The sequence below is a fragment of the Mastacembelus armatus genome, chromosome 8, assembly GCF_900324485.2.
Source record: "Mastacembelus armatus chromosome 8, fMasArm1.2, whole genome shotgun sequence".
Taxonomy (NCBI): Eukaryota; Metazoa; Chordata; class Actinopteri; order Synbranchiformes; family Mastacembelidae; genus Mastacembelus; species Mastacembelus armatus.
In genome coordinates, this window is record NC_046640.1 from 19056924 (window position 1) to 19084643 (window position 27720).

At 42.1% G+C, this 27720-nt stretch overlaps 3 protein-coding genes and 1 long non-coding RNA gene across 6 annotated transcripts; 2 read left to right on the plus strand and 2 right to left on the minus strand.

Annotated features, from left to right (window-relative positions):
- The first annotated feature begins 207 nt into the window (after positions 1–207).
- On the plus strand, positions 208–10588 carry recql5 (RecQ helicase-like 5). Of its 3 annotated transcripts, XM_026325102.1 has the most exons (19): positions 208–352; positions 551–672; positions 742–1263; positions 1515–1611; positions 1706–1817; positions 1892–2054; positions 2135–2217; positions 5994–6215; positions 6362–6458; positions 7068–7104; positions 7191–7249; positions 7627–7697; positions 7804–7897; positions 7965–8129; positions 8243–8859; positions 8939–8984; positions 9060–9278; positions 9363–9435; positions 9523–10588. In XM_026325102.1, the coding sequence occupies exons 1-19, from the start codon at positions 256–258 to the stop codon at positions 9624–9626; spliced, it is 3000 nt and encodes a 999-aa protein (XP_026180887.1). In that variant the 5' UTR covers positions 208–255; the 3' UTR covers positions 9627–10588. The 3 variants fall into 3 exon arrangements, with proteins under 3 accessions (XP_026180887.1, XP_026180888.1, XP_026180889.1); XM_026325103.2 differs by lacking the exons at positions 6362–6458; positions 7068–7104; positions 7191–7249; ... (6 more) ...; positions 9363–9435; positions 9523–10588 and adding an exon at positions 5338–5392 and having other exon boundaries at positions 5994–6168; XM_026325104.2 differs by lacking the exons at positions 5994–6215; positions 6362–6458; positions 7068–7104; ... (7 more) ...; positions 9363–9435; positions 9523–10588 and adding an exon at positions 2591–2706.
- Positions 2278–5378, minus strand: LOC113140957 (uncharacterized). The gene is made up of 3 exons (XR_003296705.2): positions 4777–5378; positions 3104–3222; positions 2278–3024 (listed from the first exon to the last, which is right to left on the minus strand). It is a non-coding gene; the product is annotated as an uncharacterized LOC113140957 (long non-coding RNA).
- Positions 10589–10989: 401 nt separating the features above from the next.
- cdr2l (cerebellar degeneration-related protein 2-like) lies at positions 10990–17116 on the plus strand. The gene is made up of 5 exons (XM_026324712.1): positions 10990–11511; positions 13862–13974; positions 14914–15062; positions 15152–15316; positions 15577–17116. The coding sequence occupies exons 1-5, from the start codon at positions 11433–11435 to the stop codon at positions 16511–16513; spliced, it is 1443 nt and encodes a 480-aa protein (XP_026180497.1). The 5' UTR covers positions 10990–11432; the 3' UTR covers positions 16514–17116.
- An 827-nt stretch (positions 17117–17943) lies between these two features.
- Positions 17944–27633, minus strand: arhgdia (Rho GDP dissociation inhibitor (GDI) alpha). The gene is made up of 6 exons (XM_026324713.2): positions 27504–27633; positions 21437–21632; positions 20816–20899; positions 20262–20338; positions 20054–20117; positions 17944–19584 (listed from the first exon to the last, which is right to left on the minus strand). Exons 2-6 carry the CDS (start codon positions 21624–21626, stop codon positions 19382–19384), a joined length of 618 nt encoding a protein of 205 aa, XP_026180498.1. The 5' UTR covers positions 21627–21632; positions 27504–27633; the 3' UTR covers positions 17944–19381.
- Between the last annotated feature and the right edge of the window lie 87 nt (positions 27634–27720).

Genomic DNA, 27720 nt, shown 5'->3' on the forward strand with positions numbered 1-27720 from the left:
CCACACAGTGACAAGTGCATATCGCCTGGACTAATCAGAGCGCTCCAACACAAGGGTGAAAAATATAAAGAAGGCATGGCACTTATGTTATAGTAATGCAAATAAAAGTATTTTGAAATGGACTAAACTCTTTATTTTCCTAACATTTATTATTATTATTTTTTTATTAGTTTCGCTTTTTGTCGACTAGAATGATGTCATCGGGGCGCGACGACGGTAGAGAGATTGTATGAGGTTTTCACCAACAGGAAAACGATGCCAACAAGTTTAAAAGAGGCTTTAAAAGCCCACTTCGGTTTCGAAAGCTTCAGGACTAAACTGCAGGAAGACATTGTCAGAGCAGTCATTAGAGGTAAGTCAACAAATAATCTACTGAGCTGCTCTGGAAACTTCTGTTTGTGCTAGTTAGCTAGCTAGCTAGCACACGTAGCAGGCTAATGGCATAATCTACGTTTTCATTAACATTTAAATGTGAGTCTGGGTATATATTTTCCTTCACCACTCTGAGAGTAATGCCTGGCAGAATGGTGACTGTGTTGTCTTTGTGCAGGCGACAGGGATGTGTTCGTGTGCATGCCTACTGGGGCAGGGAAGTCCCTGTGTTACCAGCTGCCTGCGGTGCTGGCTGAGGGCATCACCCTGGTTATATCCCCCCTCATCGCTCTTATCCAGGTCAGTCTCTGGTTCTACTGCTCCACTGTGAACCTTTTAAATACATGTAAGATGTGTTTTTCTTCTTAGGACCAAGTGGACCACCTGAAGGAGCTGAACATTGCTGCCTGTACCATCAACTCTAAGCTGGCAGCAGGTGAGCGCCGTCTGATCCTGGCTGATCTGCAGAGCAGCAACCCTAAGCTGAAGCTGCTCTACGTCACTCCAGAGATGGTGGCTTCTCCTTCGTTCCAGCCGTGCCTGACAGACCTGTGCTCGCGTGGCCTGCTGTCCTACCTGGCTGTGGATGAGGCTCACTGCGTCTCCCAGTGGGGCCATGATTTTAGACCAGACTACCTCAAACTGGGCGAGCTGCGTGTTCGTTTGCCGGGAGTTCCCTGCTTGGCCCTGACAGCAACCGCGTCCAAAAATGTACAGGAGGACATTGTTAATTCCCTGAGGCTGCACTTGCCTCTGTCTTTTGTTACACCTGTTTTCCGCAGTAACTTGCACTACGATGTGATTTTCAGTGAGCTGCTGACACAGCCCTATGTCCACCTCCACGCTTTCATTAAAAAGGCACTGGCATTGAGCAGCGGGTCCAATGGGCAGGTCAGTAAACTGGACCACTAAGTCCAGGGGTTGGGATTTTATTCTGTGAATCTGTTGATCTGTTCTGCACAGACACAAATTGTTATTGCATCCCTTTAAAATGATTGTTGTAAGTGCTGCTATATCATTATCTAAACTATAATGTCGGACCTAATTTAACTTAAGATCAGATTTTTTTTGCTGTTAGGAGATGTGTTTCCTTGTGCATGAAAACTGAGTGTTCTTTTAAGCTGTGTATTACTTTTGGATAGGGTTGTGGGATTGTGTACTGTCGGACCAGGGAAGGCTGTGAAACTGTGGCCTTCCAGCTGACCAAACTTGGAATCTTGGCCAAACCTTATCATGCAGGTGATATAATTTTTGTGTAGATGTATTCATTGTTATATGTAGGATTAGAAAACGTCACGATTTGGTCTTAAGTTTGTGAATCCTGCTTTTACAGGTCTAAAGGCACAAGATCGCACAGAGGTCCAGAATGAGTGGATGCAGGGGAAAGTGCTGGTTATTGTAGCCACCATCAGCTTTGGTATGGGTGTAGACAAGGCCAGTGTCAGGTAGGGAAACATTTTTTGAAGTTTTGTTTTATGATTTGGGTTTGTACTTGCTAACGTTTTTGTAAACTCCTCAGGTTTGTTGCTCACTGGAACATTTCTAAGTCTCTGGCCAGTTACTACCAAGAGTCAGGACGAGCAGGAAGAGATGGACTGCCCTCCTGCTGTCGCATATACTACTCCCCGAAAGATAAGTCGCAAATTAACTTCCTCATCTGCCAGGAAGTCAGACGCAAACAGGTCAGCACACCACCAGAGTGCTCAAAATTTAAGCAGTCAGTTTAATTGCATGGTTTGTGAACATCCCAAATGGTCTGCAGGAAAAACGTGGCTGTGCAAAGGACACAGACAAAGCAGCCATTAAGGACTTTGAAGCCATGGTGTCATTCTGTGAGCAAGAACGGTAAGTGAAGAAATCAGTGCACACATTTGCAAACCACTTTTTGTTTATTTCATGCAAAGCAACTAAAATAATGAGATGCAGATAATGTCAAATATATGCAGCATGTAACTTATTTCAGTTTGTGTACAGCAGAGGGCAGACATGCTCTGTGCAGAATTTAAAGGAACACTTACAAGCTTGAGAAAATCTTCCACTCAGGAGGATCTTATTTAAGCCTCAAGTCCGATTGCCAGTTCACGTTCCTTATGTATGACACATAGTCAGGCCTAAAAATAACAAATTATATTTCTCTTTGCAGCTTGCTCTCTAGTTTTCTTTATAGTTGTATAAAATTATCTTTTAAATTTAATGTATTTTTCCTGCATTGTTAAAGACAGTTGGCAGCTGGCCCTGCCTTTTGCAGAGGCTTCACTGTTGTTCTTTGACACATGCAAGGATGCTCCAAGGAATGTTGATCATCCTGAAAGCCTGGCAGTTTTAACAGGTGTGTTTGGCAGCCTGTCAGGTTGTCTTTGTGTTTGTCAGATCCTTTGTTATGAGTGTTTGGCCTGGACTCTTTGTCTGTTTAACTGAAATACTTTCTCACTTCTGTGCATTTATGGTGTATGACAGAGCTGCAGAGAAAGTCTGGTTTTGTATTTTCAAGGACACTTTCTCCTGCACTTAGATGTCTGATTTAACAGTTAGATGTCCAAAGATTTCTGTTTGTGTGGAGCACATTTGCTCAAATATTTGATCCCTTCATCTTGGTCTTGCGACAACAGCAGCAGGTTGCACACATTACCACTGTCATGAGCAGGACTGTTACTGCGGGAGAGTAAATGAACAGTATCAGTGCCAGCATCAAGATAAATAAGGTTACTAATGAAAGAGAACTGAGACTCACAGATGAAAGTTAAGATAATGAAGAAAGCTCCCAGCTCAAACGAGTTGGCGTTAGGCAAACCTTGCAGCTTGACCCATATCTTGCTCAGCAGGTTGTATGTCTCCTCTCTGGCATCCATCCTATTGATGAGACAGAAATGAGTTGTATGAATTAACAGTGACCAGGCCATGCTTGGATTTGGCTCACAGATGATCTCATTTACCTACAATTTGTGTCCTCAGGATGTAACTCCTGTTGCTAGTTTCTGAGATGGCGTTACTGGTACACATAGATTTCTTATGTTTATGTATCAACATGGGAATATACTGCTTAAGTTTCTTGACCTGCAGTTTTATGATTTTTATGAGAGAAAACAGGATGATTACAATGAGAATATAAGGAAAGGGCTTTTATTGCCTGGGAGTGAACAGAAGCATGTGTTTTGTGTCATGTGTGAGAGTGAGTCTGTTTATCAGAGTAATGAGATGCGGTATCTGGTGTGGTTTGGTCAGTTCAGCATAGCTAAAATGTGAATGCTCTGTTATGCCGTCTTTAACAGGGTCTTGAGTTGTGTTGTTAGATATTAGTTCCTCCTGACACCTGTCACTGTGTTTAAACAGTAAGGTGTAATTTTAATAGGTGGTGTGGGAGCGTCAGGTTATACGTGATTCATTGAGTGTGTTTTTGTGCTCTGCTGTGAATGAAATGGGTGTGGTGTGGGTTCAGCTACTTGCTGGTTTTGAACAATAGAAAACAGTTTGTTGCATTGTTAGTGCATCTGTTAGACATTTAGGTGAATTTTCTTAATTGTTTCTTTTAGAGAGTTAGATAGATGTCGAGTTTGATTTCACAGCCGTGGATATTGTGCGATATGCTGCTGCAGCCAATCGCAGGCTAGCTTCCTGTAGTCCCCACTGGTTGCCTGGCAACTGGTCTTGGCGAGTAAATAGGCTGTTACTTGACCATACCTGCAAATTGTCATTTTTGCATTTTTTCTATAAATTAAATGCTCACAATATATTGTGTTAATTTATGGGTTGGACCCTTGGACAGAGTCAGATTTGCAGTTTACCGTTTCCAGTGTTTCTGCAATTAACATTACTGAGTTAGCTGCAGCTAAACAAATAAGCCTTTTTTCCTAATATTTCTATGAGGTCTTGTTCTGAATGTAACCTCAGTTAATTAACTTTTGCTTCCTAGTGAAAGGTCTGGTAAACAAAACAATACTCAGCTTCTCTGCAAACACAAACTTCATGAAGTTAAGATGATTAGACTCCATAGCTAATACACTGCCAACTGAGCGCTGCTGACTATTTTCATGCACTTTTGTCAGTAGAAACTGCAGCTTTGATAAATGATAAAGCTCAACATGATTCAGCTTTTTGAAGTGTAGTTTGAGACTTTTAGAATATGCAGATACCAAACCAGAGACTCTTATCACTTAAAGTTAAATCTAATTAGTTGCTAAATGACCTTGCTGATTGATACATTACATTTCAACGCAGGCAGTGCTTGCTAGATGTGATTTTTTCTTTAGTATAACTATAGTTTTAAAGGTGAGTAGTTTAAATTTCCACTGTGAGTTTGAACATAAGTATTTTTGAACACATTCACATTCTTGTCTTACAGCATTTCTCGGGTACCTTGTCTCTCAAACTGCACTTACAGAGACACTCATGCTGAAGAGTACCTACCTGTTTGAATCTTTGTTGTTTTCATACACTCAGCCAAACCCAGCGTAACCAGCAGAAAGGACAAAACACTAGTAAGCAGAGCAGGTGATGAACATAGCATTTCTTCCCTGAAGGGGTGACCTGCTGATTGTCTTTGTCAGTGTTTTAGTTTGTTGTTGGAAGGAGCAGTATGTCATCAACAGGAGTGTTGATTAGCAGCCAGGTAAGGATTATTGTTAGCAGGGATAATTCCTCTATCATCAGATGGCTGATATTCTGCACGTAGAGTGAAGGAAAAGTGAGATGACACACAAAAACAGATCCCAGTCAGTGCTCTTCACACGCCTTTTAATCTTTCCCTTTTTTAGCTTGTTTATCTCCTCTGCTCTTTTCCCAAGTCCTCAGGCTTGTTCTCTTCTTCTTGGCGCTTTTTGTCTTGATGCACACAGAGTGCTTTTTTTGCTCTGCCGTTTGAATGTGCTCCTTAGTTCGCCTGCTCCTGAAGTGGTTTTCTCTTTGTCAGTTCTGCTTGGGAGTGACTGTTGCTTCACAGTGTGTGTCTGTTTTCTCCACCTACTTTAGTGAGACTGCTCCTCTCTTTCATGACTGTGGAGAGAACGTTTCCACTTCCAGCAAGGTAGTTAATATGTTGTTGAAGTGGCTCACCTAATAGGCTGCTGTGTGGTGTGTGGTTGTGAGAATATCGGCTGTTACATAATGCATGTGATCCAGGAGGTTGAGGCCTTTTCATAGTAAGCATGGGAACAATCACATCTAAAGTATGGCTCTTAATAAGAAACATAACATGCAGGAAGAAGGTGGGCTCTTGTTAGAAATGAATAGCATTACTGTGTCCAAAAACCCTGAAAAACTATCACACATCAATGATCTGTAGTATTGCATTCTTGAATTTAGTAGATTAAGCAGTACTCACCTCAATACTGTGTCTGTTAGCTTACAGTACTGTGGTCCTCAGATGTGGTTCTTTATTTCTTGTGACAAGAGAAGCCTGTTTGGCTTGTTTCATAACAGACAAATTGATTATGGTTAGTGTGTGATGTAGCTAATATGTCAGTGATGCAATATGAGAGAGATATAAGCTGTGTGTTCCAAATATTAAGGCTTGACTGTTTAAATGTAGCTTTCTACTTTCATTTATTTATTCCCGCAGGACACGTGCGACTTGCTTGTCCTTGCATGCATGTAGTTTCTAAGAAACTCTGTCTCTTATCTTTTAGATGTCGTCATGCCATCATTTCTAAGTTCTTTGGGGACAAGATGCCAAACTGTGCCGGTGCCTGCGACTACTGCTGTAATCCTAGAGCTGTGCGAGCCCAGCTAGAGAAAGCAGCTTTGCTCAACACCAAGATTCAAAGAACTCCAGTTAAAGAGCCCAAAGGACCGTTCGGTTTCCAGCCCGACATTTATGGAGGAGGAAAAAAAGGCTATGGCATTGAGAGGCAGGACAGCTCTAGTGACATTATTTGATGATTATTTGATGATTATTTGTTGGTTTGATTGGTCGTACTTACATTGGTTCATTCAGTCTTGCGTAGTGTAGTGTAGTAGTTAAGCTGTGGATCTGTACTGATGTTTCACCTTGTAGATATGATGAAGGGGCTGGTGATGTTGGTGAAGATGATACCACAAAGAGGAAAAAGGAGTTTTCTGACCTCTTCAAGCAGCAGATGAGCCTACGTAAGGTGAATCATAATAACACAACTCTTTTCAGAACTTCCTCTGACTAGAAAAACAACTCTATGCAGTGTTTGCACAGTGTCTGTGCATCTGTTTGCCAGCTGTGGGCAGGGGATGTTGGGGCCTCTGTATGTGAGGCTTGTACTAAATTGCTGCCACATGTTCAGTTGAATTGGTGCATTGGATTATTGAAGAAAAACTATTTCTCAGCAGGTCCAAGTGGAAGTCGACCAAACAGTTTACAACACAGCATCAGTAAAAACAGGAATGCGTGATTGGAAAATGGTAGAAACAACAAAGAGGTGATTAGTGATGGGGAGTAAGGAGTCACGTTCACTCCAATGATCCACAACTTGGAACTTCAGGAGAATGACTTGGTTTAAGTGATACCAAAGTGACAAAAAAGGACATAAAAAAAAGAAAAAATCCTGTGAAAGTTTGTCACCACTGACTGATGCAAACTGATGGTTTGTTTCAAATTCACCAATGTGTCACTTCTCTATAACAGTAGAAATACCGTATCATCATATCAGCCCTACAGAGTTTGAATATAAGTGACTTTGTTTTAGCAAATATCTGAGAACTAATTATTAACCACTGGCATGTTTCTTAAGGGATGTGATGGTCAGACGGAAGAGTTTGTTCCACCAGGTAATCTCAATACAAGAATTCAGTGGTTATAATGGATATCAAGGCTGATAAATACTAGCATGTAACTGGTGTATCCTGCTGTGTAGATGCTGACTGCCTGCTCAGAGAGGCCAGCAGTCAAAGGATCCCCAGGCTCACTGTAAAGGTACAAACACATTCCTCATACCTGCTGCATTCATTAACATGTCTCTAGGAATTCAGTGACTTATGTGTTATGAGATGTGAAGAGAAACTGTGGAGCCCGTGTTTCAACTGAGCAGTACACTGTCACTGAAGTTAAAAAACTATGTCCATACAGCACCTACAAATGAAAAGGAGACTGCAGTAGATGAAAATAAAATGCTTCAACAGTTAAAGCATGATGAGCCGAATTCTAGCGTCAGTCAGATTTTAATGATACCCGTAGTTGTTGAAATTCTCTTGATGGACTGTGGAAATTTTTAATTGCACATGTATCACAAACTGAAGTGCCAAGTTATTTTATGTTTTTCTTTTGAATTACTAATAAACTTTATATTTCAGTCCAGAGAGCATTGCCTGGAACTCTTGCAAGAGGCATTAGTTGGCCACCAGGGGGCAGGAGACACATTCAGGTAAAAACTGTCTTCAAATATTATACCTGTACACAGTTAATTCCATTCTTTCAAAAACATAAGTGTCTTTTCTCACATTGCTTTTAATGTCTTCTCCACTTCTCAGTTCTGACACTTTGTCCTTGGCGGTGGATCTTGAACATGATGTTTTTAAGAAGAGCAAGTCTTCCAACTTGTACAAAGCTGCTATTCTAAAAAAGGTAACTGCTGACTGTTCAGCTGTTGATATAAGGAAGACATATACGTAACACATCTCTTATTGTGAAGGTGTCAGAAATGAAGAAAGCAACACATTCTTCACCTGGAGATATAAGCAGCAGCAGCAGCAGCAGCAGGAACACCACACAAACTGAGTCGGAACACAAAGAGGAAGCATCATCTTTGTCTTCTGAGGAGCTGCATGGGTTCACATCTGCATCTGAGATGTATTCTGTAAGAACATTTTAGTACACAGCTTCAGCTAGTTTGCAAGAGATTGATGTAGGTTCTTGTGGCAGCAAAATTGTTTAGCTATAAACATGTTATTTTTTCCATTATTCCCCCAGATGAAGCGTAAAAGAGTAGGGGCAGGCCAGAGGGGGTGTTACAACGACTTCCTGACTGCCAGGGATCTGATGAAGCACTCCATGTTGGACGCTGCTTCTAACAAAACAACAGAGAGTGGAGGGTTTTGCAATGACTATGCAACAGGCTCTGGACAGTCAGTTAAGGAAGTGAAGACAGAAAGTATAAAAGAGGCAAACACAGACAGGTCTTCAACTGTAACATCATCCATCAGAGCCAAAGCAAAAGCTGTTGCTGCCTCCCTGAGCAGCCCAACAAAAGGAGGCAAAGCCATGAGCAAGAGGCAGCAGAAGCTGATGGAAGCTGCTAAGAGTTCCCACAACATTTCCCAGTACTTTGCAACAAAACCAACCATGCAGAAAAGCAATAAGGAGGTGGAGATGGTTAAGGAATTTCATGCTTCAGTGTCTCATACTACCACTGTGATCCCTCAAGACAACTTTCCTCCCTCACCAGTCTCTGTGAAAGCTGCAGAGAGCAGTCCAGTGGAATCAGACACTCAGGATGTGATCCAAGAAGAAAGTAAAGAAGAAGTAATAGTTATACCTGATGATCAGGAGGAGGAAATGCATAAAGAAGATATGACACCGGCCACAAAGTAAGAGCATCATTTTACAAAATGATTTATGGAAAGGTCTCAACCTTTCTCAACTCTAATATAATTTTACCTGTGACAGACCAAACCTACCAGAGGAAGATGCCAGACCACCTCTAAAACAAGCAGTAAGTTTCTGTTGCCAGTCAGATATGACCCTGTATTTCCTGCACAGTGACTGATGATGGTATATGTATGCCCAGGTGACAGATGGTAGGACAGCCAACCCTGAGTCGTCTCCTCCAGTCAAACGCAGCCGTCCCACAGAAAGCAGCAGAAGAGTGACGTTCAACCCTAACGTTCAGGAGAGAGCTCTGCACGGGGTCAATGAGCCCCCAAAGCCGGTGACACTGAATGAAGCGGCTGATATTGTGGTCCGCTACCTGGACCCTTTTTACACTCAGGGAAAGTTTGCCACTAAGGTGGGAGAGGCAATTTTCATTTCATGTGTGCAGAAAAGCAGCAGTGTAAAATGAAATGACATGTTTGACTTGCTTTGGTTGTAGGAGCTGTTTAAGTCCTTTGCTCGCTTCTTGTCTCACCTTCTTGCAGAGGGAAAGCCTTGTGGAAAATTCCAAGGTCAGCAGGGTATAGATGATTTAAAATGACTTGGGTTGCATTGGCACATGATGGACTGTTTTCTAACTCTTGTCTCTGTGTCTGCAGTTCAAGTTGAAGCCAGAGCTCTCATCAAGAAGTTCTTCAGCAGAGTCCAGCGCTGTGAGAGTGAGGCGGACTGGAAACATCTTAAAAAGACCTCACAGCTGTAAAACCACAAATAACAAGGAATGATGGGAATGAAATTGTAGTCTTCCGGTTTGTCAGTGCCTCAGCTTCTCTTGTCGCAGTGATCTCAGGATTCGTCAGACACACCCGCTGACCAGGTTTATGGTCGATTTGCCGTTTTGTTTCTGCTTTTTCTCAGGTTGGTGGCTGCAGCAATAAAAATGTGGACTGTTACAGCCTGAGAGAGCAGAGGTAGCACTCTGCTTACACTAATATGACAAGTGTTCTTTTTGTGTCAGCCCAATTACTGCACGTTATGTATACTTCACACATTTTGATGACCAAAACATAGACTAGGTGCTTACACTACTTTCCTAACTCATAGAGGGCTCTCCTCACAGTATGGAGCTGAGACGAAGAGGTCTACAGCTGTGCAAGTAATGATGTGAGCCTGTACCATTTCAGTTTACAGAGCTATATCACTTGCAGGGCTAGAAGCACTTTGTGGAAACGGTTGACTGTAATGTGAAGTATAAATAATTTGAAGTGAATGGGCATAAATCACAAAAACACTGAAATGTATATTCATAATAGATCATCATAGTGCCTCAGTTCTTTTTCTGCTGCTACATAATTTGGCTTTGCATGCTGGGCTGCAGAAAAGAGAACAAAGCAAATTGATATAAATGAAAGATACTGTATATTTGACTGTATACTATATATTTTTTTGTTATTTAAAGAAAATTGAGGTTTATCACAAGGAGAGGCTTTTGTGCAGAAGGAAAGATTTCTTTTATAGCAACAGTTTCCAATAAGGGGATGTTTTTGGTTATGGTGCCTGTCAGGACTGTGAGAGGTCAAAGCTAATGTCTCCACAGTCAGAAGGAAAAATCCCAGAGAGTACTTGAAGCACTGATGGAGAGTGCATCAGCCTTAGTTTATCTGCTCTTTTCTCCTGAATGTTTACAATAAAGTCTGTGCTGACTAGGATCAGACTTGTGTGGGACATGCCCTGTCGTGGGGTCGTTAATGACTTCTGATGCCTTCAGTTGGACAATTACACATGTTGGTGCTTTGGGGAGGAAGGAGGAAGGAGGAAGGAGGAGAGGGGGGTGGGGGACGTTTGTGCCAGGCACGCCGTCAACTCAATGGTGACGTCACCTTCAGAAGTGCTGCCTTCAGGTGATCCTTGTAACTTCCCACTTCTCTGAAACATTATTAGCCTGTTAATATGGTAATAGTGTTAAAGTCGATTCTGCCTTTTTGTCTTAAGGTCCAAACGCTCATTTCCATTCGATGTGTTAAATCAGTTACCACAGGGCACATGAGGCAGGTACGTGTGCTGTCAGTGAGTATTACAGCATAAAAACGGTACACGTTTAAAAAGTGAGAGTAAAGCAGCGTACGTGGACCATGTAGTGCGCGGAAGTACTTTAAATTTGCGCCGTTCACATAGACCTAAACTTTAATAAGGTTTCAGGCGAAAGGCAGCGCTGCAGCAGCAGTACAAAGAGTTTTAAAATACCTTTTCCGACAGCGCCTGAACGCAGCAGCAGCCACTGTACATCTGCAGGGCCCCGCTGCACACCAGGCACTGATGACTCAAACAGAAAAAACACGATCCTGCCGCTGTTCAGTCTTGTTTCAGTTCAGGTCTGAGGGATCGGGTTCGTTCCTATTTGTTCACATGCAAATGGGATTTTCTCTTTAAGTAATTTGTCTCAAAGGGTTACGCACTCGGGGAGGCAGCGCCGCTGTTTTTTTTTTTTGTTTTTTTTGTCACTTCCGGGCGAGCCGTGGGTGAATTAGCAGATCACATCGCAGGTGAAGGAAGAAGTTCATCAACATCGATGCTTCGTGCGGGCAGGATGGAGGAGTTTGTCACGGAGGAAGAGGAGCCGTGGTACGACCAGCGGGACCTGGAGCAAGGTAGGACATCAGGTGTCTTGTGCGGGGCTTGTGGCGTGGTCAGACGATGAAACAATGCCCGGTCACTGCTTCCTTACACTGGGATCTGGGGGTTCATTAAAACAGGAGATTGCATCCATTGTAAAACATTTCATGCACGGGTGCACCCACTGTGAGAATATGTGAATACACGTGAACCAGTGTTTCTGCCTCTGCACCCTAGTCTGGGCCGCCTGTGCTTCAGCTCTGCTCTTCTCTGCCAATTATTCTGATGTTGTCAGTGGTGTTTCCCAGAATAACCCTGCTGTCTTGACAGTGAATGTTTCCTCCGTTATGTCTCCATCCCTGCACTCCTCTCATCCTGTGTTTCAGCTGGGTGACATAGCAGGATGAGAAAGCAAAGCACATCATTTATGGTGAAGTAGTGATATTGTTTGGGGTGTATGTGCCCATTAAAGGTCAAAACAGGCAGAATGTTCTGGGAAGAAAACTGCAGAACATTTCCAGAAATTTGCAGAGGTGGAAGCGTTCGAACAAAGAAAAGACTCAACAAGAGCCAAAACAGCAAGATGAGCCCCAGCCTCCACTTGGTCTGTAAGATTTGAGTAAATCAGGGTGGAATTTGTTTGATTTTACAGTTTATTGAAAACAGGACTGCAGACATACCTATACCATGGAAAGCAAAGGCCGCTCCATGAGAAATGCTGTTTGTAGTTGCATCCTCATTATTGCTTTTTCATTGGTGCAGGTTTTAGTCTGTGAGCATCTTACTCATGGCTTAAATGGGTGCGTTTTGATGGGACAGTCCGTCAGTTCGTTTCAGGTCGTTCTACAGTGTCCTCCATTGTCTCACCTCATCCCCTGATCACCTGCTGACCCAGAGAACAAAAGCTGCTTTGAGTCTTATCACATTTTCATAGTCAAAGAGGAAAGAGACAGGTGCTGTGTGTGTGTGTTGCGTTGCTTTCTGCTTCTGACCACATTATTCATCATCAGGCCTGAAGTTATTAAGCCCCAGATGAGACCTCCTTAGTGGGGATGAGAGATTCCAGACTTTGGGATCAGATCAGAGGCGTAATTGCCATCAGTGGTCACCACTTCAAATAAACGTTAACCTGCATATTCAGGCATGATTTTCCCCCAGAAATCAGGCTGTTATGCAACGTCTCTGCTGCCAGCTCTGAGATTTACTGACCTCGTGTTCATTATGATCTGACAAACATATGGAGGGCGTCTGGGCAGATGGCATGACATGGTGATGTCATGTTTGTGCTGCAGCCTTGTCTCAGGAGCCTGTGATTGATGTGTGATCCACACATCAAAGAGCATCTCATGGATGCATGCGCACGTGTGCAGAGGGTCGACAAAGTAACCTGGAAAGAGGTCGTTATGTGACAACCTTTTCCAATATAAGGCGTCTTGTAACATCTTCATCATCAATGCAGCTTCTCATTTTTTGAAAGTAATTCTGAAATGACATAACCAAGGACTTGGTATGTGAAGGCTCCCAGGAACAGAAAGTGTGCTGAGACTGAGTTGGATCTGGGGATGAAGACTCACTGTTCTCCCTCCTCACACACTCTCACTCAGCTCATTATCATTTGGCAGGTCAGGCCAATGTTCTGTTATCTGTTCTACATTGTTGAAACAGGAAATTACAGCCTGTCTCTGCCTCCCTTGGGTCACACTGGAGGCAAATGTAGCAACACAGGAGCGCACTGAAGCTTGGTAAATGCGTTAGATAAAACTCAGAGATTTCTGCTCCATTTAGAGATGCTGGATTGTGTATAATAGCTCACACAGATTACTCATCCCCTTCGTTGTGGTGAGAGAAAAAAAAAACAACACTGCATTTATGTCGAGTAATGGATGTCAGTGACTCCGTTTCTTCCTGTCTTTCCATCCCTCCATTGCGATGTTGTTTTGGGCTCCAAGTATGCAGTCCAGCTAGGTTTACTCACCGGACGAGATGAATAATGTATGCGTCAAGCTGTGTTGTAAAGTATCAGTGTGAGGCTGGCTTCTGTGGTGTTATCTCTGCTCAGGCCTCTGGTGCGCAGATGGCTGTAAAAGCAGGACCTGTGCTGAGGCAGAGTGAACACAGTGGTGCAAAGTGCTGTAGGTCAAGCATTATCTTGCAGCAGGATATATTTTTAAATAGAGACACATAGCTCCTAATATATCTGTCAGCACAAAGTGTGTTAATAGTAAAAAGCTTTAAATAAAACTGATTAATAGTCAATTCCTGCCAAAGTCTTTCACCTTGGCTTCATGAACACTTGAGGAAGAACTAACTCTTATACTGATAAGGCAGGGTGAAATGCTTTATGTGCTATTAACAATTGTCCAAATCTTTTTGTCCTTCTGTCAGACCTGCACTTGGCAGCTGAGCTTGGCAAGACTCTCCTGGAACGCAACAAGGAGCTGGAGGACTCCCTTCAACAGATGTACATCAACAATGAGGAACAAGTGCAAGAAATAGAGGTATGTTTGCTTCACCTAATGAATTATGCATGTGCTCCTTTATCAAGCTAATTATTATAAAGCAGGGAGCACTTGGAAGGAAAAGACAAATTTGTTTATGCTGTGAACATAAGGGGATATGCAAAATGGTAACATCTGTCACCTAAACACAGTTCAGAGACTTACCTTTTTAATAGCCAGAAGCTTGGCTTATTCAGCTGCAGACATAGTGCACAACTCTTAAGGAATCCCATAAAACAAAAACTGCTACATTCATTGTTACTGTTCTAAATGTATGTTGCACAGAATTGCAAATATCTGTGTTTCTACAGATCCGGTCAAGAAAAGTACATTATATTGCAACATGGAACAGGAGCCAAAATGAATATTCAAAGTACATATCAAATATGTTTTGTTTTTTTTTTCTCCGCAAATGTGATTTCTGCCATTTTTGGTAGATATTAGAACCTTGATTTGTGTGGGAATGAGATAGTGGCCATCTTTTTTTTATTTTAAATTTGTTGAGCTGCTCCATAGTGTTTATTGTTTATCGAGGGTAAACGCGCTGCAACGGCCAAAACACACGCAAGAGAGAAAACATGCAAGAGAGAAACGCTGCAATGGAAATGTGCCAGGCCTGTAGGGGGACCCTGAACTGAGGGATGCTATGAACAAAGTTTGACTAACTTTTAGAGAGGCGACATAAAAAAGGTAGGTTTTCCATTTATTTCTTTTTAAACATTTGGCCCTCATCTTTTACAATATTATAAAAGTACAGTATTGTAAAAGATGACAGCCAAGTGTTTAAAAAGAAATAAATGGAAAACCCATCTTTAGATATCCCACCTGCAAAAACAACCCCCTCTCTCTCAAGTGCCCACTGGTTGGAAATCACTGGTGTAAATGCATTACTGAAGATATATTTAGTCATTAAGCATTTCAAACTTCTTTATCTTGCAGTATCTCTCCAAGCAGTTGGAAATGCTGAGGGAGATGAATGAGCAGCATGCAAAGGTTTATGAGCAGCTGGATGTGACTGCCAGAGAGCTGGAGATTACCAATGAGAAACTGGTGCTGGAGAGCAAGGCTTCGCAACAGAAAATAGACAGGTGATGTACAGCTGCTGTCTGCTCACACTAGGACTGTCATCACTGTCATCCTCTTGCTCTCTAAATGTAAAATGTGTATGTATGTACAGGTTAACAGGTACCATGGAGACCTTGCAGGGTCAGGTGGACATTCTGACAGCTCGGGTTGAAGAGCTGCGAACTCTGGAGGAGCTGAGGGTCCACAGAGAGAAGAAGGAGCGCCGCAAAACCATCCATTCATTCCCTTGCCTCAAAGAACTCTGCACAGCACCAAGGTCACAAGCATTTATTGTCTAATGTACAGGATAGACCAGGTGTAGCTGGGTACCCTGGGACCTCACTGCTTTGCTTCTTTTCCAAATATCCCTGCCCTTCCATCTTCTGACTGACTGAAAACACCTAATCCAGGGAATCAGCAGTGAGTTGGGTCTGGACAGTTGGAAAACAAGCAGGGCAGTGGCTCTCAAGGACCAGGGTTAGTCATCTCTGTGCAATTGGAAAGTATAAAGTGATGCTGCACTTTTTTTTTTGTCAGATATGAGGATGGCTTTCTGTTGGCCAACCCAGGCAGCGTGGACCTGGCTGAGAGATGTCCTGTGGATGAAGAGAATGAGCGCTTGAGGGACATCATCTCATCCCTGCGCGCAGCCATGGCCACAGAGCGCTCCAAGCGTCAGAGTGCCGAGCGAGAATGTGCCACTGTGCTGCAGGAGTTTGAACGTCTGGAACATCGCCTCTTAGGGGCAGAGGGCTGCCAGCTGCGGGTTCAGGAGCTGGAGGCTGAGCTGCAGGAGATGCAGCAGCTGAGGAAGAATAGGATGTGTCTGATTGGAGGCATGGAAGATGGCCTAGAGACACTGCTCAACAATGGCCCTGAGACAGACAGCCCAGAGGAGGGCACAGGACTGGAGGAGAGAGGTGATGGAAGCGCTGTAGAGGCGGGGATCGCAGGGCAGCAGGGAGTCCCTGTGAGGAAAAGCTGCAGCGATACAGCTCTAAATGCCATCACAGCTCGTGATGCAGCGGGTAGACGTCAGGGCAGTTACGCCCTCCATGCCAATGGTGCACGCAAACGGGGCATGTCCATCCTGCGGGAGGTAGATGAGCAGTACCATGCCCTGCTGGAGAAGTATGAGGAGCTGCTGGGGAAATGCCGGCGTCACGAGGAGAGCCTGTGCCACGCTGGGGTGCAAACCTCCCGACCTGTCTCCAGGGACCCCTCTATAAAGGAGTACAGCATGGTGTCTGCAGGACCTTCAACATCTGGAGCTGTTGCCACCCCTCCCACACCCCCTGAAACTCCTTCCACCCCAGAGGCCCTGGAGGGGATCAGCAGGCAGGTGGAGCAGGTGGACAAGCGGCTCAGCCAGAATACACCAGAGTACAAGGCACTTTTCAAAGAGATCTTCTCCCGCTTGCAGAAAACCAAGAGTGACATGAATTCCACCAAGAGCAGAAAGACTCATAAATGAACTGGCACCTACTAAAACTACTACTAATGCTGCATTCACTGAAAACAGTGAGTACATAAAGCTTATTTATTTTCATTCACCATTGTTTATAGAGCATTTTAATGCTAATAACTTTAAGGATTGGTACCTGTAGTCCTGTACCTGGGTGATACATGATGTTAGCAGTAGGTGCGTTCCTCTGTCCTGTAGGAAGTAAGCTAGGCTGATGGTGGTAACTGTGTTGATGATATACAGTTGTGCTCATAAATTTACATATCTAAGATATAAATATCATGCAGAAACCTTTAGAAGTGGCCAGATAAGTGTTAATATTTGCCATCATTATGATTTTAAAAAGGCAGACATGTTCTATTTTCTAAAAAAAATAGCCAATACCTCACAAATTAATGTAATTATGTAAATGGTTAGCACAACTGTAATTCACCAATAAGTTGTTGTAATGTAGGATTTGTAATTGAGATGAAATGATAAAGAAATACTTCATTGCCATTTTGTTTTAATGGAAAACAATTAAGCTAAATAATGAATATATATACAGCAAAAAACTGCCATTGGCTTTGAAACTACTTAAGGCAAGTTAAGCATGTATCTGTGTAAAAAAAACACTTAATGCTTGATTGGTCTTTAAATCAGGTACATAAACCACACAAGCTTCCATCAGCTTTAGGTTCTTAAAGACACAACAGTGATATTTAGATGGCATTTTAAATTTATGGGCTAGCAAGATGGGTTTTTTCTATGTTTCTGAGTTTAGTCTTTCAGTTTGAGAGCATAATTTCTAGGTTTAATGTTAAAATTTAATGGTTTCTCTCTGTACTGACTCTAACCTGCTCATGTGCAGATTTTTTTTTCTACTAAACTGTTTTTCCCTCTCTCAGATATAAAACTGTTGGTACAAATTTCCTGCGCTTATGCTTCGGTCCTTCTTGCACTCAGGACGCTGCTACACGCTCAAGTATTCTTCAGTGGTTCTCAGATTTATTTGTGCAAGAACACTTTCAAAATTCCCCAATCATTCATTGGTCAGCATTATAAACTGGATCTCTTTTGGTTGGGGGATTTCGAAAGAGTCGTTGCACAAAAGATCAAGAGCGAGGGCAGAAAACCAAGCGCAAAAGATTCTTGGGCGTGCAGCGGCAGCCTGAGTGCAAGGAGGAGGACTTGAATGTCAGCACTATCTGAGAGCAGTCTTACAGTTTAGGGAACAAGTAGAGAAAATCTATTTGAGGACAGGATTTTGACAATATTTGAACCTGAAATCAAGAAATGATGCTGTCAAATGGAAAGACTGTACTCCTGAATAAAAATAGGAATAAACTCACCACATAACAAAACCTGCAGCAGCAGCTTGAAAATAGACCACAGGAGCAAAAATCCACAATTTGTGTAGATCGTAACAAATTTGAATGATACAGCAGGACACACACAGGCCCAGTCTGAACACTTTAATGTGAACACAGGAGATCAGTAAACTGTATGTAATACAAGTAGCACACATTGAGTCAAAGACCAACATCTGTCCATGACACAAGAGAGCTGACTGACACCATTCACATCCTTATGGAGTGTATAAAAAATACTTTCGCATGGCAGGTGGTGTCTGGTTTGGGACTAATGTCTCTATTGTTTCAGAAGTCAACGACTTGAGCACAGTGCTGCTGAGTCAGCAGGAGCAGCATTGTGGTTGGAGGCACAGTCAGAATTGGTATTACTAAACTTGTCTAATAAGGTGAACAGTTTGGTCATCTGTTCAATTCAGTAAGAAACTAAGGTGACACCTCAACACACTGGCAATATGGCCTCAGGGATTAGAGAGGACACTGGGTGATACAAAGCCATTAGTACAACCTGCACTTGTATTTAGAGTTTTTGTAAAAGATTTAAAAAGGTTAATTAAACTCATATTTAGGAAATCAAGTGCTTAAAGGAAGAAGTTGTTTGGAAATGGAGCTAACATGATTGACAGCTACATGTAATGGCTTTTACAAATCATCAAACCTTAAATAAAGATGATGGTAGTCCTGATTCCGTGTCCATTTATTAGATATATTTTTAAAAACAAGCTGACATTATGGTGTGGCAATATAACCTGAAGGCAAATGGCTCAACTAGTTTTTTCATTTATTCCTAAGGGTAATGTTAAGGCCACATGGCTGCTAAAATACCCTGATCTGGAAAGGAACAGCCTCACCTAAAGCCAAGGGGTCACAAAGAAGTTAGAGGTAATTTTGTTTCCCCTTTTCTCTGAGCAGACTTTGTAGGGTGCTAAACATTTGAAAAAGAGGTGGCCTAAATTCCAAATAACTTACTAGGAGCCTGCTACAAATAATCTGCTCAAAAGCTTTAGGGTGGCTGTGTCCAGCAAAAATTGCTTGATGACCTACAGTGGCCATGTACATACAGCAGTACTGGTTCCTGTAAAATGCTTTCAAAGGCAGATTGTGGTAATCATACAAAATATCTGAAAAATGAAAAAGGGGACGAAAAGCAAGCAGTAAGGAGCAGAGAGAATCACATACATCACTTTTCCAAGAACAATTAACAGATATTTTTTTTTTTTTTTTACTATTTTTTTTTTGTTTTATAAACAAACCATTACAACAGAATCTGGATTGTGCATATTGTTTGCTTTCTCCAAATTTAACAAAGGATGGTTCCAAACAAATGTTTATGAATATGATGGGAGGAACAGTGGAGTGATTGGAATTTGGAAAAATAAAATAAAACTCGGAATGGGGAAGTCGATGGACGGAGAAAAGCTTAAATCAACACAAAATCCAGAGATGCATTTAGACAGAAAATCAATGGAATGACAGCAAGAGAAGGAAAGCAGGACAAACCGGAGGGAAAATGTGGAGAACAGAGGAATCAGTCTTTCCAGTCTTTCTTGATATTGAGGCTCCACTCCCAGGAGAGATGATCATGTTTGTCATCATCGGTGAACTTGGACTTGACATTGTAGGTCCCACGTGCCAGCATCCCTTTGGGCGACTCCTCCATGGTTGTGAGGAACTCATATTCCTGGTCCGGTCTCGGCCCATAGCTGCCGACCATGTACTCAGTCTTGTCAACTAGAAATAAGAGGAGGAGAGATGCAAACCAGAAGTGTATTAATACTCACCAGTTTATCACAGGGCTGACAGAGAAACATTCACACTCACTGTGGGTGGAGAGAACCTGCACAGGGAGAACATGCAAACTCCACACAGAAAGACCCCATTTGAACCTATCTTCCTGTGATGTGACAGTGTTAACCCCTGTCATATCTATACATTAAATTATATTTAGAGGCACCAGTAGCAGATTTTCTTGCTGTTGGATTTTTTTCCCCTCTGTTTCCCTTCTTTATGCTAAACTAAGCTAAGCTAAGTTCCTGTAGCTAGACATATTTAAAGCAGAAATGAAAGTGGTATCCACCTACTTGTCTAGGTCTCAACAAAAATGTAAATTAGCAGATTTCCTAAACTTTAGCTTTAATTTGGAAGAAGCTCCTCTTATGTGTTTTAATGTAGAAATCTACATAAGGAGTTACAGCCTTACCTTTGACTCCTTTCCTGAAGGACTGCTGAATGTACTTCAGGCCTGAGACGATCTCTTTATTAACCTGCAAAAAGCAACATGTATTATATCCTGATGAACAGTTTCTTATCACAGATAAAGCTCACTGCAGCTGTACTAACATCTGTATGCCTCTAACAGTCTGTGAAAACAAGGAGGAATCCTGGTTTTGAAAGGGCTCAACTCTCACCTTGAAGTTGATCTTTATTCTGTATTCAACTCCCTCCTTCAGCGTAAACGGATTCTTCCTGAAGTTCTCCAGGTCTCCTGTCATGGAATAGACACAGCAGACGAAGCTAAGTTAAGCAAATGTAAAAACACAAGTTATTGTGACTGTTTCAGCATCATGTAGCAATAGTATTGACCACCAGGTGGCACAGTGCCTCAGGTGAGCCATTTCTGCTGCAGTTCAGTGTGACCACCAAGGGAGGGCAAGAGGGGAGGCCTCATTAAGCCACTTACACAGGCTTCATGCCATTAACTATTAGAAGACTAATGTCCCCGCAGGTCTTTTGGTCTATATTTGCACACAAGGATGTGAGGGATTATCTTGTAAATGTTACTATAAACCAATTCTTTATGTGTCATCTGTACTGAAAGACAGCTGCTAAATGTGGCTTACAATTCTGCACACTCATATTTCAGATGTCAGATATAAGTGATCTGCTTTCACTCTACAAAATCCACAGTTTAGGTTTTTTGAGATTCCAGCATCGGACATTGCAAAATGCCCAATCTACTCACCAGTCAGGTCGAGGACCAGAGGTTGTGGTGCCGTTTCACATAGCAGAGTCATTCTAGTCACCTGGACGTTGGGAGTGGAGGGATCTATGAGAGAGAAAGATCACAGCATTCAGGTTTATTCAAAGTTATGACCAAAGACCATGAATTCATGAATTCGTGATCTGCAGCAATCAACCCAATATTTCAGTAAATGAATAGTACTCAGTCTGATCTTCGTCACACATTATATTGAAAAACACCTTGATGCAGAGTACAACATACTGGTATACATGTGGTGCAAGAAGCAGTTACTGCTGTAAATTAAATGTCTGTAAAAGACGGAAACATGGATCTGTCCAATCACTTGGTGTTTACATTTCTTCCTTTACAGCTTTCCATACTCTGGGTAATTTCATTGTTGTCACAACAAATAACTGAGCTTTGATACCCCACACTACAGGTGAAGCAGGCACACAGAGCAGCAACTGTACCAGCATTTGGAAAGTATGTTACAGAAGCACAAACACACTTTATAGATGTTGGAATAAAAGCAGCACAGAGCCACAATGGTGAATGAAATTAAAATTAGTGCTTGTCTACACTGGTTAATGACTTAACAGTCGATTGAAGTTATTAACTTACCCACAACCACGGCAGCGCTACCCAGCAGTGCCTCCTTGTACTTGCGCAGGCTCTCGTCATCTTTGTCCAGCTCCTGGATCTCCTGTAAGCTCTTCTGGGCAGGAGGTTTGTAGTTGACTGAGCCGTCGGCCTCCTCGTTGGCTGCTGCGATTGCTGCCAGCTGCTCTGGTGTAGGTTCCTGCTCTGCCATGGTGCACTAATCACAGCGGAAATGTGACAGCAGAGAGGACTAGTTAGAAGACAGGAAGATCAAGTAATACAGGCCAGCAGCAGGGGTCCACAAAACAGACCATTCCCACTTTAATGAAATGTGATCAACACAGAGCAAGGCAGAGCTAAGTTATTACTATAGATTATTTATCTATTGAACTTAGAGCCGGGCCTCTAACAATGTAAAACAGCAGTTTGTGTTCTGTTCAGTCAGCGGGTTTACTTGAAATAAATGTGCACTTGAAACACAGACTGGCCGAGACAAAGGACTTACAGCAGGAAAGGGGGTCTAAAAGCTGATAATTATCTGAGCTCCAGGCTCGCTTGTCTCTCCTCCAAAAACTCCTGTCAAGCTTTATCACCAGGACAACTGAAACACTGCAGTGCTAATGTGGTTATCTACACCCAGCTGCAATAGCAGAGCAGTCACAACTAATTAGTAGTGAGGATAATAGTTCTCAACAGTAAGGACACAGAGGTTTTTGGAATTCACAGCAAAACTTAATTGTTGCTCATAAAATGCAGCGGGGGAAAAGACTTTAGCTTTTAATAACATCTGGTGCACGTATTCCTGGTGATGCAAAAACAAAGCTGATCAACACCTGCAAAAGCTAAGGAGCAGATGGATGGGGAGATGTTCCTCAGAGGACACACAACACAAATCATTCTATTGTACTTAAGAGCAGCTGCGTTAACCAAAACACACCGTGTGTGCTTGTCGATACAGCCTTTAAAGTTCTGATGCACTTGGCTGAATTAGACGATAATGTATGAGGAGAACTGACACCACTACTACTAGCAACGTAAACTCTCGCTGTTTATTATGCTATTGTTCAATCTGAATTTTGTGAGAGCGATGAAACATTCCTCTAAGCTAACAACTAACTATGCTCATAAATATCAACACAGGGAGACAAACGAACCAGACAAAGAGAGCAGATGACAAACATAACCAATTAAATATCTTAAAGAACACAGGTTCAAAACACTATCACCTTACTGACAATCTAAGGAGCCACAATAAATCACACAACTACAAATACAAAGTGCATGCAACAAAACAGGAACTGGCTTGTTGTTTCACCTCTCTGTCTAACCCATGAATATGATCTATTGTCTCTCCTGTATACAGTGCTGTTCAGTGTTAGCCATGCAGGAACTGAGATCACAGCAACATTTTTACAAGCACAAATTCCTTTTCTACCAATAGCTTTGCTTTGGATAGTCAGCTGTGAGTGAGTGCTTCTGATTGGACAAAATGAGTGACAGACAGGAAATCCAGATCAGATAACACATGGTCAGGTCATTCTACAAGGAACAGGTTGTTTTTCTTACTTCCTCTGCTCAGCTCTTGTTCTAGGAGTCCATTAGCTACACTGTGAGCGACTGTCACAGAGGAGGAAGTGCTGGGTCAAATAAGAAATGTTTATCTGATTCTTCTGCTGAGCTACAAACAGTCTCTGAAGTGTGATTGGATGGTTGACATCTGATGACAGCTGGTTACTGACGAGAGCTGTAACTAGAGCCCTGATTAATATTACGTTTCAAAGTAAAATACCAAAGTATTATTATTATTACCTGAAGTATTATTTTTCTGCCATTATAAAAAACACTGTACTGAAATACTGTATGACTTTTCACTGAATGTCACATTTACCAACAGAAGCACTGGCAAAATCAGGCAGAAATTGTTTATAACTCCACACACCGTCACATCATGAGGTGCCTTCCTAACCACGCAGGAATTAGTTGAGTCTGCAAAGTAAAAGGACCATGCGTTCCATAAAATGGATTAGCTTTCACATTGTTGACATCACCACCCTCATAATGATGCCCATTCTCTGTGGCTAATGCTGCTTAAACAGAGCAGAATGTGGCCAGCATGCCACATACTAACCTTACAGGGAAATGCCCTGTCATGACCGCTCCACCTCAGTTCTACCCTTCACCAACGCAGTCCTGGATGCTGCTCTGTGCTACAGGAGGATAATCTGTTCGCTTGACTGGACTAAGCAGCACAGTTTTACAAACACACCAGGCTTGGCTGCAGCTCAGGGTTCAGATTAGGTCCGTTCCTTAGCAACACAGCTGAGCAGTAAGATTACATAAAGTGGGATTATGGCTAATGAGGCATTCAGGGACAGGAAAGGAAAGTGTTTCGTGGTGTGATTGTGACACATCAAGAGGATTCTCTTGACAGCAGTTCTTAAGTGGTTACTGAAAATAACTGATCTGAGACCGCAAAAAGGACCAGGGCTAGGGTCTAAGCTTTACAACCTGCCAACCAATGGATTAGTCAAAAATAAAAAATAAAAGATTCAAAGTCAATCATTTCCTTTGTAATATCTACAATAAAAAAACAGAAAGTCTTCTGGCTTATCTTCTGTAAGCATCAACAAACATCTCCAAACAAATAGCTCCGCACATGTGCTAAGCTGGCACACTGCAGACAGTGAGCATATCCCTGCTCAGCCACTTCTCTACAAAACATACACCTTCTTTCCTCTGTGCACACCGGCATCATGGAAACATTTTAATTAGCCATGTAGTCCCATGGTAATGCAGGAGGCTTACATCAGAAAAACATGAACTCTAACAGGAGCTTTGTAGTTCAGCCATAGTTGCTGCAATCTCGCAGAGCAGAAACACTTTTACAGATAATTCAGGAAGTGGAAAACTTACAGCTGATTAATTGTAGAGTGAAGTACTGTTACTAGGAACACACAGAGAAGAGTCAGGACATAAATGCAGGTGTCCCTGGTCCTGGAGCTGTTTATCGCTGATGTGCAGTTACTGGCCCCACCAACTTGCAGTGTCTATTTGTTGTTTATTGTTGCTGTTCTTTTCTCTCTGCTCTATCCACTCACCCCAACCGGTCGAGGCAGATGGCCGCCCAAACTGAGCCCGGTTCTGCTGGAGGTTTTTTTCTTCCGTTAAAGGGAGTTTTTTCCTCTCCACTGTCGCCAAGTGCTTGCTCATAAGGGAATTGTTGGGTTTTTAGTTTTAGTTTTTGTAAAGTGCCTTGAGATGATTTGTATTGTGATTTGGCGCTATACAAATAAAATTGAATTGAATTGAATTGAATAAATGCTGCTTCACTAAAAGTGAGAACTGGCAACAACTGAAGTGACATTTCACTCTTGGCTTCACCTGCTGATTGAAAACGTCACTCACAGATCTCTGTCTGCTTTGATTTTTTTCCTCATACAACACCCTGACAGTCACTGAGCTTTGAATCTGTCCATTTTTTTCCAAAATATTAAACTACACTTCTCCACATCCCGACTTAAGAGCTTATAAAATGTAGGCACATGTATATTCTTTAAATAATTATCTATTCACATCAACATATGAACCTCCTGATAAAGTGATTCTGCAAAAGCTCTAATGCAACAAGGACTGTTGAAATTATAGTACATCCTTCAGCCATGTGTTAATGCAACTCAAGTTGCCACTACTGACTAGCAGCATGCAGTTTTTTCCTCTTCAAGCAAATGGCTGCTTGCATCTTCTGCCACCAGGCCTTTTTGGCTGTCAAGAAATTACTGCAAACTTCCTTTTTCAGACGAGAGCTTGATGATTCATATCCTCTAGAGCGCTAAACCACGGGCCGTGCTAAACCGAAGCACAACTCATCTTCTTCATGTTCTAACTGTGATGCTAACACAGTTCATCATTATTTAAAATTGGTGTAAGGATTTGAATGCAAAGGGAGACTGGTGCTGGCTAAAGCCAATAGATAAAATCTTGCTGGGGCTCATTAAGTTGAGGATGTAGTGCTACACATACCAAAGGTTTGAGGAAGTGTTGCACAAGAGCTTTTGGCTGAGCTGATGCAATGCAGAGGAACAAACCTCAAAAGAACAGAGAAGAAGATGAGAAGAAAAAAAACAAAGGGCTTTACAATGATGGAAGAAGTGAAAAAACTACTGGCCCAAGAGCCTTTTAACAATAAAGAAAACAGTGGGATGTCTATCACAAAAATTATATCAGTGGAGAAGGCTAATAGGCTCAAAGAAGAGAAACAAACGTGACTCTAAACCAGGACTGACCAGAACAAATAGGAAGCTTCAAAAATAGCCGGTGAAAAATCCCTACATGCAGCAGCAGGAAGCTGCGACTGAATAGGATAGTCAAAGGTGCCAGCTGAAAGGTCAGGACCTATTCCTCTGCTCTACAGGAGTTTCAGTGACATGCCCAGATTCAGCCTGCATCCCTGGGCAACCGTCTCAGGCTGGAAAGACTTTACATGCTACAGGATTACAGCTCTTTGACAGTTGTCTTCAAGAAGAGCAACAATCGAATATTATACAACAGGTGGTGTGAAAATTCAATATAAGAATTAAAACAATTAAAATAAAATTTGCTTGAGAGTCCATGATTTGTGAGAGGAGCTGTAGAGGCTGAGCAAGGCCATGTTCTGGCTGAAGAGGACCACACAGAGAAAAAGACTAATCATCCCACTGGTGTTTGTGTGTGTAAAGGGGCTGGCTAGTTTCCCTGCACCTATCCCCCTGTGACACTGAGCTAAAACAGACAAGGCCACAGACATGATTCATCATGTCAGGCTTGGAGAGGTCACGGTCCGATAAAAAGTACTGGCTCTCATTGAATTATTTTATTACTACGTGAAATAAACAAAAGGAAAGAAGCAAACAGTTTTAATCTGCATATTTTAAGTATTATACTTGGCATATCACTTAAATAACTTAAAATATGTTCAAATTATTAACATAAGTTATATTTAGGCTGCTGAAGTTGTAGGTACAAGCTAATTTGTGCAGCATTAGAGGATTCAGGCCTGTAGCTACAATCCTTGCATTCTTTGCTGTGAGCTGCTTGAACATGTTCAACACTTGATGTGAGGAAAATGCCTACGATGACAATGTTACAGGCTGATTCTTCAGGGGCACATTCAACCATCTAGGGCCTGCTCAAGACAGACATACTGCAAAATGAGACATCCGGCATCCACTGCAGAGGAGCGTGGTAGAGTTTTTTGGGTTTTTTTTTTTTTTTTTTCAGTTTGAGATGAAGCAAATGTACTGATGGTAGTAGTAGTAGTAGTGTTATCTGAAAGTTATCAAACTTCTGTAAGAGAAAAAAAGATTCTTCCAGGCTTTGTATCATACACAGATACAGGAAGCAAAGGGTTCAGTTAATGTTAAAAAAAAAAAAAACAGCCATTCGGCCAAGCACAAAGTATAATTTTCACACAAAAAATGTCTGTCACTTCAAACAAATTTGAGCTCCACAGGTGCGACTATGCAAAGCTTTAAAAAGCTGAAACAGTGGCTGATTTAAGGTGTGAGCACCTCAGGCCAATTCAAACTAAGAGTTCCAGGAAGTGGCAGAAAATGTTCCTCATACACCACATGACAGTCGGTGAGACCCCAAACTCCTTTAAACTAGACTGAACGATTCAAATAGTAAATGCAGCAGTGCATCCATCCATTGTATTGTGAATAATTAAACGCAATGGCTGAAAAGATCGTTTCCAAACGGCAGCTCAGATCAGGCACCCGGAAATGAAGCACTAATGATAGCTTCTTACGCCGCCGGACAACTTTATCATGACTTAGCAATAAATTACAGGATTACGAGTTTAAAGAGCGTCATACCGCGATATTAACATGAAGAATATTGCTATAAAAGCCACAGTATTGAATGGGGGAAGTTGCACTTTGGTAAACAAATTACTCCTAGCATAAATTCACGTTCATGGTGATAAGTTAGCCAATCCGTGCTTAACAACGGCAGGAAAACTCGCTAACTACATCACAATGGGTCAGAAAAGTATGCCAGTCGTTAAAAACAAATATTTTAGTACTTTAGTAAGTGTTTCATCAACTCTTACCGTTGAGCTGCTAGTAGGCTGGACAGTCTCTGTGAGTGGTGGCGGGAGGGAGTGAAGTGAAGCGGCAACGGAAACTCTGACATACGACACGACGTCCGGTCTGTCGCCTTCACAATAAAAGCGAGATTGAACATTTGTCTGCATTGGGGCACAAACAGCAGAAAGCAGAATATATGTATGTATGTATACATATATAGTGTATAGAAATCAGAATATA

What these genes read in the sequence shown, in the direction of transcription:
- recql5 (XM_026325102.1), top strand. Translation starts at nt 256, where the DNA reads ATGCCAACAAGTTTAAAAGAGGCTTTAAAAGCCCACTTCGGTTTCGAA. An exon ending in TGTCAGAGCAGTCATTAGAG is followed by an intron (nt 353 to 550) that starts GTAAGTCAACAA and finishes GTCTTTGTGCAG; the next exon opens with GCGACAGGGATGTGTTCGTG. An exon ending in GGAAGAGTTTGTTCCACCAG is followed by an intron (nt 7,105 to 7,190) that starts GTAATCTCAATA and finishes CCTGCTGTGTAG; the next exon opens with ATGCTGACTGCCTGCTCAGA.
- cdr2l (XM_026324712.1), top strand. Translation starts at nt 11,433, where the DNA reads ATGCTTCGTGCGGGCAGGATGGAGGAGTTTGTCACGGAGGAAGAGGAG. An exon ending in TCGCAACAGAAAATAGACAG is followed by an intron (nt 15,063 to 15,151) that starts GTGATGTACAGC and finishes ATGTATGTACAG; the next exon opens with GTTAACAGGTACCATGGAGA. An exon ending in GAACTCTGCACAGCACCAAG is followed by an intron (nt 15,317 to 15,576) that starts GTCACAAGCATT and finishes TTTTTTTGTCAG; the next exon opens with ATATGAGGATGGCTTTCTGT.
- arhgdia (XM_026324713.2), bottom strand. Translation starts at nt 21,626, where the DNA reads ATGGCAGAGCAGGAACCTACACCAGAGCAGCTGGCAGCAATCGCAGCA. An exon ending in TAGCGCTGCCGTGGTTGTGG is followed by an intron (nt 20,900 to 21,436) that starts GTAAGTTAATAA and finishes TCTCTCTCATAG; the next exon opens with ATCCCTCCACTCCCAACGTC. An exon ending in TCTGGTCCTCGACCTGACTG is followed by an intron (nt 20,339 to 20,815) that starts GTGAGTAGATTG and finishes ATTCCATGACAG; the next exon opens with GAGACCTGGAGAACTTCAGG.